Source organism: Rousettus aegyptiacus, unplaced genomic scaffold (genome assembly GCF_014176215.1).
Source record: "Rousettus aegyptiacus isolate mRouAeg1 unplaced genomic scaffold, mRouAeg1.p scaffold_m13_p_4, whole genome shotgun sequence".
Taxonomy (NCBI): Eukaryota; Metazoa; Chordata; class Mammalia; order Chiroptera; family Pteropodidae; genus Rousettus; species Rousettus aegyptiacus.
In genome coordinates, this window is record NW_023416307.1 from 106,499,980 (window position 1) to 106,514,294 (window position 14,315).

General features: G+C 42.4%; 1 protein-coding gene across 6 annotated transcripts in view; it reads left to right on the plus strand.

The window, feature by feature from the left end:
* The window catches only part of PRICKLE2 (prickle planar cell polarity protein 2), a 319,733-nt gene extending 311,019 nt beyond the window's left edge, over positions 1-8,714 (plus strand). For all 6 annotated transcript variants that reach the window (XM_016150188.2, XM_016150189.2, XM_016150187.2 and 3 more), the window contains one exon: positions 2,658-8,714. In XM_016150188.2, the coding sequence (XP_016005674.1) occupies positions 2,658-3,532 (875 nt within the window). In that variant the 3' untranslated portion in view covers positions 3,533-8,714. The remainder of the gene's footprint in view (positions 1-2,657) is intronic.
* The last annotated feature ends 5,601 nt before the right edge of the window (positions 8,715-14,315 follow it).

Here is a 14,315-nt window from a genome sequence, read left to right on the forward strand (position 1 = left end):
CTAGGAGCTAGTAGCATTTTCCTCCCCCGTAATTTCCCCTGGAATTGAAAATCATTGCATCAAATCAATATACTACAATTATTAAGAAACTTCTAATTTGGAAATAATTTCACACTTACTAAAAAGTTGTAAAAATAGAACAAATACAATGTACCCTTGACCTAGATTCACCTATTGTTAACATTTGTTTTATCATTTTCTCTCTTGTTCACACATAAACCCATATACAATTTCTTTCTGAACCTTTTAAGAGTGAGATACAGCCACCTAGGTCATTTGCCACCATGTACTTCTGAGTAAATTTCCCAAGAGTGAGGATCTTCTCCAACACTATCTTAATTATCAATTAACCACAGTAAATTTAGCACAATATGTTTATCAATTGCCCACATCCCAATTTTTGTCAGTTAATCAATTATTCTTTATAGCATTCATTTTCACTACAGAGAAGTTTCAGTCCAGGATCAGGTATTGTATATATTTGCCATGGTTCCTTAATATCCTTCAGTCTAGAACATTCCCTCAGCCTTTCCTTGTCTTTTATGATACCGAAATTTTTTTTAAGAATACAGTCTCTTTTCTTACAAACAGAAAATTCCTCAGTTGGAGGTTTATCTACTCTTTCCTCCTGAATACATTCAGGATATGTATTTTTGACTGGAAGACTACTTAAGCAATAGTGTCCTTCTTAGAACATCCCATCAGGAGGCACATGAGGTTCACTTGCACCTCATCAATGAGGTTAAGTTTGATCTCCACTGTACAGTTATTATGTTTTCTCTTATAGCTAATAAGCAATATATAGGGAAACATTTAACACCATGCAAATATTATGCTACCCCATCAAAGTCCACTCCCGAAATTTAGCATACTTTGACTCTTGCATGAGTATGTCCTTACCTACACTGGTTAGAAAATGATGATCTCCCAAATCCAGCACTCCTTCTATATGCATTCTCTCTGCTCAGCATTCTATTTATAAGGGCCCACTCTTTTCCCCCATTTACTTATTGATATTTTTACCTGTTATCAGTATGGACTCATGAATTTCTTTTTTCAATGGTTTATAAATCATACTGTTTTAAATATTGCGCAAATTGCTCAGCTTTGGTTAGTGGGAGCCCCTTCAAGTTGGGCCCTGTGTTCTTCTGACAGATCCCCATCACTTTTTGTTTTTTAACACTTCCATACTTTTTGGCATAGCAAGATGTTCCATGCTCATCTCTCACCTTCCCTCCTCCTGTTTTGGAATTGGCCATTTCTCCAGAGTCCTAGGTTTCTTGTAATGGAGAAAGATAGAAAGTACCACAACTTATTTATCCTTTTTCCTGTTAATTGACATTTGAATTGTTTCTAGTTCTGGACTATTATAAAGAAAGCTTCTCGGAATACCCTTTTACATTTTTTGGACCTATGAGCTAATTTCTGTTGGGTATATAATTGCAAGTGGTGATGGAAAATCATAGAATCTCCACTCTGGTTATATATCCAATAGAAATGAGTACATATGTCCACAAAAAGGACACAGATATTCAAAGCAGCTTTTTCATAAGTCATGTGTGTATGTAGATATTTAGCTTTAGTAGATATTGTTAGGTAGTGTTTCAAAGTGCTCATAACATTCGTTTTGTCAGGGGGGCAGAAGTTATTGGCCCCAGTAGGTAAGGAGAAGTCATCAGTGGCAGTTTGCAATCCAAAGACATGTCTGTGAGCAGAAATGGCAAAAGTGCTGATCCTTTCAATACATAATGAGTGGAAAATGCTGAGATTTTGCCAGCTGGTCCATTTTTAAGAGTGCCGCTTAAAGGTGGGTAAAATAGAAGTTATTGAAGTTAAGCATCTCGTACTACTTTCAGTGTTTTCATCTCAGTGATATCAGTGGCAACACTTAGGGAATCCAGGTCCATTGCTAGGGGCACCTGCTGTTAGAGAGCAGTAGGGTCACTACTTTGTTTTAAAATATGTCTCACCAGGAAAAGGAGGAATGCACCCAGAGTCCCACTCACATCTTCTAACTGCTAGGGGCTCTTTTAGAACCCTGGAACAGTCATTTACTAAACAGTCTGTGACGAGTAAGTGCCCCTCTCTGTCTACCCAGGGACTCATTTAGTTTTCAAGACATTTGAGACAGGGCAAAAGGACAGTAAGCGCATCAGGAAACTGCCAGAGGCTAACAGGAAAGTGAACTGGTCCAGTATCATGGGGCTAGATTTTGGCTCAGCATTGCCAGGAAATGCTTGGGCATGGCCTGGCCTCTAGAGCTTAGTTTCCTCATCCAGAATATCTGTCCTACAAAGCTTATAGTGTATTATTAGAATCCAAGACGTAACTGAAGCACTTTTTTAAAGTAAAATTCTAAACAGAGAAAACATACATAAGATACACAACAGGCTCTTAGTAACTTTGAGGAGCCTTTTTAGGAGTTCATAACTGATAAAATGCATCTCTGTGGATGCATTTTAGCCCGGTGCCCTGGCTACGGGTGACACTGCTCCACTGTAGAGTGGGGAGAGCCCTTCTACACACTTTCCGAGAGAACCTTTGTGCTGTGTCCACCTGTGTAACTGTAAAGATGATGGTTCAGATGACCAGCAGTGACCCCCATTGCAGCACATTTGTATTAACTTCATGGTCCTCTCCTGTCTCCCCGACCCCAGGCCTGTCTGCGGACGGTGGCGCCAAGCGCCAGGAGCACCTCTCCCGGTTTTCCATGCCTGACCTCAGCAAAGACTCTGGAATGAATGTCTCCGAGAAGCTGAGCAACATGGGCACGCTTAACTCATCCATGCAGTTCCGGAGCGCAGAGTCAGTTCGCAGCCTGCTCTCTGCCCAGCAGTACCAGGAGATGGAGGGAAACCTCCACCAGCTTGGCAACCCCATTGGGTACAGAGACCTGCAGTCCCGTGGAAGGCTGCATCAGAGCTTTGATTTTGACGGGGGGATGGCGGGCAGCAAGCTACCAGGCCCGGAGGGCGTGAGGATCCAGCCCATGAGCGAACGCACTCGGAGAAGAAGCACGTCCCGCGAGGACACCCGCCGCTTCCGACCTCACCGGTCCCGGCGTTCCCGACGCTCTCGCTCCGACAACGCCCTCCATCTGGTCAGTGAGCGCGAGGCCATCTCTCGGTTGAAAGAAAGACCCCCGCTACGAGCCAGGGAGGACTATGACCAATTCATGCGCCAGCGGAGCTTCCAGGAGAGCCTGGGCCAGGGGTCCCGGAGGGACCTGTATGGCCAGTGCCCGAGGACTGTGTCGGACCTGGCTTTGCAGAATGCCTTTGGGGAGCGATGGGGACCCTACTTCGCCGAGTATGATTGGTGTTCCACCTGCTCCTCCTCCTCGGAGTCTGACAACGAGGGCTATTTCCTAGGAGAACCAATCCCCCAGCCAGCCCGCCTGCGATACGTCACGAGCGACGAGCTTCTGCACAAATACAGCTCTTACGGCCTCCCCAAGTCGTCCACGTTGGGTGGCAGGGGACAGTTGCACAGCAGGAAAAGACAAAAGAGCAAAAACTGTATAATTTCTTAATCAGGCTGGGGTCAGGGTATGGGGGAAGATGGGAGCTAAGAATGTAAATTCAGAAACTTGCACTGTTTTAAATTTTAAAGCGCTTTTGGGGGGTGGTTACTGGGGAAGAAGAAGGGAAATGCTGTCAGTCGATGAAGGCAAGATTACAGATTGACTCAATAGGTAGTCACAGTTCTTGGCATGTTGAATATTATTTGCACATTTCACTTTGGAAACTCTCTAGACTCTGTGGAGGCCAGGGCTGGTCTCCTCCCTCCTGTCAGTGTGTTGAGTTGTCACTCGCAAGACGGCACATTGTTTCCCCGCTCGCTTTACGTCCTCTCTGTTTCTCTTGTTTTAGGACCATTTTCCCAGTAAGTAATTTGTTTATTAGCCAGGACCCAAGACTAAGTTATTTACATGACCATTGTAAATGCAATGTAAATGAGAGTTCTGATAAAATATTTTTGTATTTTGTAATATCAAAGGAATTTCTATATCGTAGGACTCAGTGAAAGACTTGCATGCACATCCAGCATTGTCTTTGAGTAGTATTCAGAGGTGGTCCAGGATCACCTGCTTTTTTTTCTTTTTTCTATACAAATTTGTTACATGTCAGTGAGACCTTTTTCAAAGGAATTGATTTACTCTGACTTTCTGTGGCAAAAAAAAAAAAATTAACTATTATACCCAAAGCATTTTATGCTCTATTTCATCTTAAGGAGCCGTCCTTAAGTCTACTCTCACCCTTGGTAGAATCTGTTCTCTACAAAGTGTTAGTAATTTTTTAAAATAGCAAACATAATTGCCAATTAGAGAAACCAATCAGTGTCAGTAAAGTTCTGTGAGAAACGCCATCCCTGCTGGGAACATTGAAGTTGCTTACTATTGATCTCTTCCTTGGGGAAAATAAAAGTGACTGTGAGTGGTGCTGTTGTGTGATGTCAGCATGACGTTGTTTTGAATGTGGCATTATTTTCTGGTGCTCATGTTTCCTGGATTGTATTATCTGCTTTCCTTTACCAAGGCAGACAGAACAGCTGCCTTAGCCTGACAACCGGTTGTCCTCAGTGCAAATGAACTTAAGCATTAGGAACTTAGGGACAGAAAGGCTCTGATGGGGCTCTGGGAGTGACAGTGTGTTCTAGATTGTATGATATGCATGGAGAAGGAATAAGGCAATTGGAAAATATAAAGCAGGTCAAGTGTAAAAACTGAAAGAGAATAGGAAGGAAGGTCAGAGGGGGGAGGAAGAGCTTCTGGAAATGAGGTAGTAGAGAGGTGACAGCCACCTCGTATAAGCCCCTCATTGCTTGTGGAAAGAATTCAGTGTAACACACTCCATAACCAGAGTATCTGGGTTACCCAGAAAGGGTGAGCTGCTCGGGTGATTTCAGTGTAATGGTCTTGAAAAACAGTTGTTGTTGAAAGGAGGATTTCCATCTTGAACTTTGAGACCATTGGTCAGACAGAAAATGGGCTCAAAAGTTAGTTTGCTTAAAGAAGACATTTAACGGTTGTGTTGTTTATAGTAAAATAAAACTTCCTTCCTTGCTTCAATTAAAAATGAAGCGCTTGCTTTTCCTTCCATTCTCCTCCTCCCCTTAGTGGATTATGGCAGTTGAAATAATCCATCGCAGGACCCACCTTTAGTGAGATGTACTGTCGATGTAGTACACAGTGTATCTCAGTGGCCATTTGCCATGGTGAGGTGAACGTGGTCTCTTTTCAGTATAGTAGTTAATATTTTCTAGTATTTTTTTATGGAGAGAATGTGAAAAGTGGATTTTCAGACACCATGCCAAATGGGTCTGGGGAAAGGAAGGCTATAAAGGATGTGGAAATAGCACTCCATTCAGGATGTATTAAAATAATTTGCTTTTCAGGTATTAATATGACATTTGTCATTGTCACTGATTTTTTAAAAAAGCAATGCAAATGTTGGTTGTGGCTGTTTTCCGCATGCTATCTTCATATCTAAATGCTTCATTAATTATCCAAGCCTCCAGAGAAGTAACTCTATTACGTTTGTATAGTAAGTTTGTAAACTGCTTGGCAAACTGATTTTAAGAAATAATGTGCAACACCACATTACTAAAGTGGCAGATTTCTGGTAGAAATCGGGCAAGTCCAATTTAGAGTTTTGAGTTCCTTGTTCGATGAGAATAAAAAGGTGTTTTGGAAAAAGAAAAAAAGAGAAAATAGTAGATCACTTAACCTAGCACAAACTGAAAATAATGTAGGTCCTCTGTAGCCTGGAACCCAAGGAAAGAAATTCTCCTGGTAAATGTTGCTTTCTAACTCTGTCCTTTGCAGAGTACCTCTTGCATTTCTCAGATGAGGCTTTCACCACCATTAGCAGAAAGAAGGTGGCCTAGAAACTGACACGTAACTAGTACCCAAAGGGATTGGAGGAATGAGCAATTTCAGATCTCATTTCAGTTGCCCAGGGAGCATCTAGCAGCGAAACTGGTCAGAGCTTGAGATGTAATGAGATATAAGCCTCAGGGTCAAACTCTCTACTAGCAAGATCACCTCCATCTATTCTACCACTGCAGATGTCTCCTCCCCTCCCCACATGCAGCTAGGTGCCTTACAGAGAATGCCAATGGAGGTCGGCTACATCCTAACAATGATCCTGGAACCTCCAGGTGAAAGCCCCAGAGAGAGCAGGATGTCATTGTTTTGGGAGATCTACCTGTTAGCGATAACACATAACATCCCAGAATCCCATCCCCCAAAATTCAATGCATTCTTTTCTGAGGCAAGAACGTAGGGTCTTTCACTGATTCCTCCATCATAACCATGAGCTCTTCTTGGCCAAGCTTTGCCTGTAAGGGGGTTCTGTGCTCACCTCTTCTTAGATCATCATTTCACCTTCAATAGACTGTTTTTATAAAAGTAATCTTTTCCATTTCCTTTCTGCTCTAATGCCTTGGAGTTTTGTTTGTTTGTTTTTCTACCTCTCCTCATATCAGTCTTCTTGTCTTTTGGTTAGCACCACAGATTTAGAGTTCAGTTCATGTCCTATTGCTGCTCCATTCAGTGGCAACAGAACTGGCTCTTTCCCAAGAAGTAGAAGTCATTGACAGTTTCCTGAATGGCCCTGCCAATACATACCACCCTTGATACTGTGAACAGATTTCTTAGCAGGCTGGTGGCATTGAGCATGGCATTCAGGTACCCTTCCTTCTGTCATATAGTTCTGGTGTCTCTACCAAGTGTGAAGGTGAATGAGGTGAGGGAAACCAGAACCGTGCTTCTTGGTTTTGCATGTGTTCAAAGGGAGAGAATTCCTACTGTTGGTTGTTTGACACCTTCTTTCCAGATTCATCTCCTGTTCTCTAGTCCGTTTTTTCCACCCTCAGCCCAGTGATCAAGCAATTTTGTATTTCTAAAATGGGACCTGGAGGCAGCTCTCATCCTCTTTCCCATTCTGTAGAGTGCTTCTGCACTGCAACAGGATTATATTTTCTTCTCCTCCTGCGGCAGCTTTCTGCTTTTTGGGTACCACTAGCCATTGTTGAGTTCGGGTAGGGCTAACAATGGCATAGCATATGCTCTGCCATGCTGAAACAACCTAAGCAGATATAACCAATGTTTCACTGTGTAATTCCTAGAGAACACTGATACAGCCTCAGAAATCTTGCAACACTCCAACCAGCCAGAACTGGTGGATCAGAACCAATCTTACTTGTCTGATAACAAGTCTTATCTGTGAACAGATTATTATATCTCTTTTGCCATTGGCCAAAAATAGTACACCAGCCATTTAAGAAGAAATTCATCAGTATTTGTGAGACTCCAATTCCTGTGCCCCCAGATTATGGATGCCAACAGGAGCTGACTTCTTTAGGCTAAACGAAGACAAATCTCTTTGGCCTCCTTCTCCCTTCTCATGTTCTTCACCAGTTATTGCAGGCAGCCTCTGTTCATCCTTTTGCAGAGGTCAGAGAAGAGTCTTATGCTTCATCTAATCCCCCTTCTAACAAGAAATAACACAAATATTTAAATCCCAAGGAAAAGTGCTCTTTGCGCATTTCTGTCTAACAGAAACCAGATGCTAACACCTAAGAAGGAGAATCTATCTGTGACAAAGGAAAGTGGAAGATGAAACCAACTATCTGAATATTTCATGCCAGAAGAGTTGCTATTAGCAACTGTTTTTGAAATGGGCTCTGTGGACAGTATTCTAGGTACAGGACTCAACCAAGCCTCCTTTACTGATTTTGAAGGCAGTTTCAGGTTGCCGCCTTTTGAGGTATATTTCTTTAAGTACAAGAGAATTAAAATGAAGAGAGTTTTACTTTGCTTCCAGTGGTCGGTCTCTCTGGGACCTCAGCAGACACCAAAGCTTGTATGTCTGACCACTTGGAAGCAGTCGCCAAGGTTAGGATCAGGAAAGGATTTGATTCTTTTTCCATTTTCTCATAATAGTAGCCCAGTCAACACAAGACTCATAAAACATGACTCACTATTGGGAGCTATACTATTTTATAAGCTTACTTCCTGCTGACAAAACTAGCTTTCCTCAAGAAGAATAAAAAGAAGATGAGGGGAAGTCATGTAGTGTTAGGAAAATATTTCGGTGATTCAGACCTGATGAATCTGTAGGATAGAAAAAAAAAAAAAAATTCTATCCTGAGAATTTTCTGACACATCCCTTCACCCTACTGGGCATTTGACCATTGATGTTCAATAGGTCACCAACCAAGCTTTTCTAAATTTTTCAGAGTGAGTTACTCACCAGCCAATTCTGTTCTCAATCCTTTCTGGTTGATTTCCATTTTCCCTCATAAAGCATTTTGGTTCTATCATGGACCCTGACTTAATACTCTCAAGGCCCATGAGTTCTCCATTTTCCTTAGCAAATTAGGATTTTGGCACTTTTCCCTCTCTTAAACACATTTTTTTTCCTGTACAGGATTGCTTTGCCCATCTCCTGCTTTAAATCCAAGTACATAAACAAAACCTCAGAGGGCCTGAGACAGTGAGGCAGGCTGGAGTCTGTGTTGTGTGTCGAGTGTCGAGCTGTTTGTTAAGAAGGTCTGCAACAGGCCTTTGGTGTGGGCTCTGCCAGAGACTGTTGTGAACACTTTGCTTGAGATCTGTGCCCTGTAAAATGGATATGATGTTTTACTGATGTCTGTAATACATTTGTAAACTTCCAATAAAATTTGAATAAAAGAAATGTTGACATTCTTCTCAGTCTTCCCTTGCTCTCCAGATTTTTGAAAAACTTTGCCTTTGAGCATCCCAACAGAGGACAGAGAGACTCCACATGTCAGGGGATGAGGTTCACTATGAAAGATGAACCTAATTATTGAAATCGGCATTTCTCAACCACAACATTATCAACTTTGGAGCCTGTTCATCCTTTGTGGTGGAGGATTGTCCTGTGCTTTCTAGGATGTTTAGTAACATCTCTGACCTAGACCCACTAGACTCCAGTGGCACCGCTACCCCTGAGTTGTGGCAACCAAAAATGTCTCCATATATCACACCCATTAAGATAGCTGCTATAAAAAAAATTTAAAAATTTAAAAAAAAAAAAACAGAAATTACAACAAAAATTAACAAGTATTGGCAAGGATGTGAAGAAATGAGAACCCTTGAGTACTTTTGGTGGGAATGTAAAATGGTGCAGCCTCTGCGGAGAACAGTATAGCAGTTCCTCAAAAAATTAAGATAGAATTACCTTATGATCCAGCAATTATACTTCTGGGTATATACCCATATAATCATGAGCAAGGCCTCAAAAAGATGTTCATATACTTATGTTCATAGCAGCATTATTCACAATAGCTAAAAAGGCGGAAGCAACCCAAATGCTCATTGGTGGATGAATGCGTAAACCAAATGTGGTCTATACATACAATGGAATATTATTATTTATCCTTTAAAAGGAAAATTTGATACATGTTGCAACACAGATGATACCTTGAGGACATTACACTAAGTGAAATAAGCCCATCACAAAAAGACAAATACTGTATAATTCCACTTATAGGAGGTACCCAGAGTAGCCAAAATCATAGGATAGCTACAATGGTAATTGTCAGGCTGAGGGGAAGGCAGAATAGGGAGTTGTCTAATGGGTACAGAGTTTCAGCTTTTCAAGATAGAAATTCTGGAAATTGGTTATACAACAATGTGAATGTACTTAACACTATTGAACTATACACTTAAAAATGGTAAATTCTATGTCTTCTTTATTTTACCATAATTTAAAAATACCTCCACCCATAGCTGAATGTTCCTGGGAACAGAAATCATCCCTGGTTGAGAACTACCAGTTGAAATGCTTGGCCTTCGTACCATCTCTGTTCCTTGAGGAGTCTTGAAAACAACTTCTATCCAAGTCAGACAGTTAATTTTCAGTTATTAGCTGGAATTAAAACCAGCATCTGACCCTAAAACATTTGTATTTTCTTTTAAGCAAATAATAAGTGGTTTGTCTAGAAAGTTATATCCACCGCTATGTTCTGGTTAGGATGACATTAGTATTGTCTGGGAGCCAGGATCAAAGTAGCATGTAGATTTTCCATTGTCTAACCCACAACATTTAAGAGTTGCTGGATACTGCAGTATCATTTATTCATTCATACAACAAATATTTTTTCAGAGCCTGCTGTAGGTACTTGGAATACAGCAATGCACAAGACAAAACTTCCAACCCTAAAGGAGCTTACAAACTTGACTTACCACTAGGCAAGAAATCTGGAACAGCAAATACTCCCTCCTATCCTAATTGTGGGGACTTGTGAGTTGGAGATGAGTTATTTCACTCTATGGCCTTCTTAGAGCCTTGGGATGAAGACTTGCGTTGTGCTGAAAATGGCTATTACCATGCCTGTTCCTCCCACAGACCCTCGTGGAGAATGTGGCCATCAGGCAGCCATGGTTTTACTATTTGACCCCCCTTTACCTCCTCCTCAGCCGAAGTAATTGGCATTAAGTATGGCCAGCAGTCTGTAAGTGACCTAACACAACATGATACACTGGTCCAATCAGATTCACTCTCTCAATTATAAACTAAGGAATTCTGAGAGAATGAGGCAGTTGGTTGTGGAAGCTGAAACTAAGGATGTATGGGGTGAACAGCTGGGAGGTAGAGTTAGGCATCCTGGTAAGATGAGGGAGGAGGAAGCAGAAGTGATGGGTAAGCAGAAGCTCAAGCTGAAAGCAGGTCTAAGAACAAAGAAGGTTGTGAGTACAGAGAGATATGAAATGGCCTCCTCACCTCCAGATTCCAGGTCCTGCCCTGGAAGTACTCTTCCAGGATTACCTATAATTTTCATCCTTAACACACCCCTCCCCCATTGTGCTTATGCATTATTGTTACATCATACACCTATGTAAGCTCTTATTTACACTCAAGTATTTCTCGCAACCTTAATTAAAACATATGAAACATAAATTCTGAATGCCAGTTACTACACCTTTTTACTTTTTTGCCCCACTCCCCTTTAGCAATTTAATCCCATCTTAACTATTTGTGAGTTGTGTCATCTTAGAAGATGTCCATGTCCTCACTAAGCCTCAGTTTTTCTCTATCAAATAGGAGAACAATAGAATTGTAAGGATATACTGGAATAACTTAGTGCTGTGTCTGTCACTGTAAGGGCTTAAAACACACTTTCTGTTGCTTCTGCTGCTGGTGTTACTATTATATTATTATTAATTTCTATCCCACTCAAAAATAAAGGGTGGCAGGAACCAGATATCATTAGTTTAAGAGTGTTGATTATCTTTTCTTTTAATGTAAGTATTAAATAAGATTTAGAGATAACTCCAGAAGTTCTGAATCTTTATTACATATAAAAAATGCCCACAAAGCTTACTAAATAATGCTAACTTCTTAGTCCCACCCACAGAGATTCTGGGGATCTTGGATAAAACCCCAGAATCTGCTTTTTAAACAAGCCTTCCATTGCATTCTGATCTAGTTGGCTTAAAGATCACACTTAAAGAAATTCTGCCTTCATATTTGTTTGCTTGATTTTTGTTGTTGTTGTTGTTGTTGTTGTTGTTGTTTCAAGTATCTGGGAAAAACGAACACACCAAAAACCTGTCTCTCAGTTCTACTCACTTCAGGAGACTCTGATAACAAAGGCATTGGTCAGGACTGGAGAAATCTGAGCCTGGGGTTTATCACCCAATTCTGGAGGACTTGAGGTATATTCACTTGAACCCAGGAATGACAGTCTTCAAAAAAAGAAATGTCATTTGACTAATTTTTCTTGAGCAATATATATTGAAGAGGAATTTTCCACACAAATGGCTAACCTTGTAATCAGCATTTTGTTCTGCTTCTGTAGACATGCTTGCCGCATAGGCCAAAGGGCAGGGTTATTTCGAAATCAACTGAAGACTCACCCTTCCCTTTGCTTGTTCTGTCTAGATAGCAGATGTATCACCTTTGCCTGTTAAGCCTTATAAAAGTAAGGTTGCTCCTGAGCTCAGGGCTCAGATCTTCAGAGCAGTAGCTCTTCTGGGACTGCCAGCATAATAAATCTGAGTTCTCCAACAATCTGAGTGGTGCTCGGTTTCTCACCAGTCTGATTTTTCTGCAATATTTCTGGAAGCCCTAGTGAGATTCCAACCACCCTGGCCCTTTTAGATGCCGGACCAGTGGCTCGGCCGGGCCAGGCTGGAGAGGCTCCAAGATGAACGAAGAGGCACGCCACCTGACAGTATTCTGGGTTCTCTTTCGGACCAGCACTCTAACTCTCCAGATGGCCAAGTCCTGACTAGACTCAAAGGAGGGATGGGCCAACTCACCATGGACGTCCACAGGATAAGGTAAGGCCCCAGGGCTCAACACCCCAGTCAGGTCTCATCTTCAGATGGAAGAAGAGCTTGATCACCTCCTAAAATCTTCGGTTAGAAAACACAGGTCAGGGTCTTTCCAGGGAAGACATCAGAGTTTTCCCAGGGTGAACAAGAGACAAAGGTCAGGGCTTTCTAAAAGTGAGGAGACAATGTTTTAACCTCTGGTGTGTGAATGCGTGCATGAATGAGCATCCTGGTTGGTTTGACACAGTCAGTTATGGATTTGTGGCTCCACAGCCTGGCACCCATAAGGTCCCCTAAAGGCTACAAAGTCTGAGTGGACTCATCTGCATTTCTGTAGCGCACAGCATACAGTCTAGGGTGGCATTGGACTAGTGTCCGATTGTAAGTCACAAAGCTGAGTCCACTATGGCCAAACATCACCTAAGCTTGTTCAGGACACAGCCAGATGAGCACCTCCGTGGTCTCTTTGGAGGAGGCACCCACCCTTGTTTGTCTTTGCACCACCAACACAGGGTGGAATACACAGGGAGGGGGGACAACTGATTAATGATTCAGCTTAAGAGTTAATTGTCTATCTTCAAACAACCCTTTTGACATAGAGGCCCTTTGTCAAATTATTTTCTTGAAATTTTAAGGTCTATTTTCCCTCTTCATTAGGAAGCTCCCTAAGGCAATATGGGTGGAGGTTCCTCTAAGCCAGCTGCCTTAAATTGTATGTTGAAAATTTTTAAGAAAGGTTTCCCAGGGGATTATAGGGTCAAGTTGACCCCAGAAAACCTCCATACTCTTTGTGAGCTTAAATGGCCCACCTTTGGGATAGGATGGCCTTCAGAGGGGACCCTGGATCTCACCACTATTAGAGCTATGTACCAGGTAGTGACAGGGACCCCTGACATCCAGACCAGTTTCCATACATAGACTCATGGTTGCAAATCAGTACTGTACCCAAGCCCAAGTCCACGGTGTCTTTGCTCAGCCACACAGCCAGCCCAGCAGCCTGCCTCTCCAAGAGACACAAGACCCTTTTGAGATTAGTGAAGACGGTGCACTCTAACCTCGCTACCCTGTCCTCTACTATCAGCCTTTCAGCACAACTGACCTCCTCAACTAGAAACAACACACCCCATCCTATTCAGAGAAACCCCAGGTGCTGATTGATCTGCTTAAGTCCATCTTCCATACTCATCAGCCTACCTGGGATGACTGTCACCAACTCCTCCTAACTCTCTTCAACACCAAAGAACAATGCCAAATTCTGTCAGAAGTGTGGGGATGGCTCCAAGAACAAGTACCAGATGGTGCACTAGAACCCACAGCATGGGCCTTGGGGGCTGCACCTGATGCCAGGCCCAACTGGGACTTCAACATCCGAAACAGAAAACAGGTACCGGCAGACCATACTGCAGGGGGTGAAAGCTGGGGCCAGAAAGCCGACAAACACGTCCAAAATGGCAGAAGTACTCCAGAAGCCAGATGAGTCACCCACAGAGTTCTATGAGAGACTATGCAAGGCGTTCCGGGTGTACACCCCTTTTTACTCAAAAGCACACACAAAAAAAAATGGTCAATGTATCTATCATTCATGGCTCAGTCTTACACTGACATCTGCCACAAGCTTCAAAAATTAGAGGGCTTTGCTGAGATGAACACCGCCCAGCTGCTGGAGGTCACAAACAAAGTGTTTATAAACCGTGACTGGGAGGCCCAAAAGATAGCTGATAAGTGGATGAAACATAAGATGTCCCTGCTGGCAGCCACATTAGGGAACCTAGGTCTGATACAACAGACTGCTCCCCAACAGAAGGGAGAGACCAAAAGGAGACCACTACTATGCCATGACCAATATGGCTACTGCAAAGAGACAGGCCATTGGAAAAACGAGTGCCCTCACTGCGAGAGAATATCTGAAGGGTCAAAGAAGTTCAGTCAACTTCATAAAGGAAAATACCAGGCTGAGCCAGTTGTCTAAGACCTTATCGGCCTGGCTGGAGCAGAGTCAGACTAA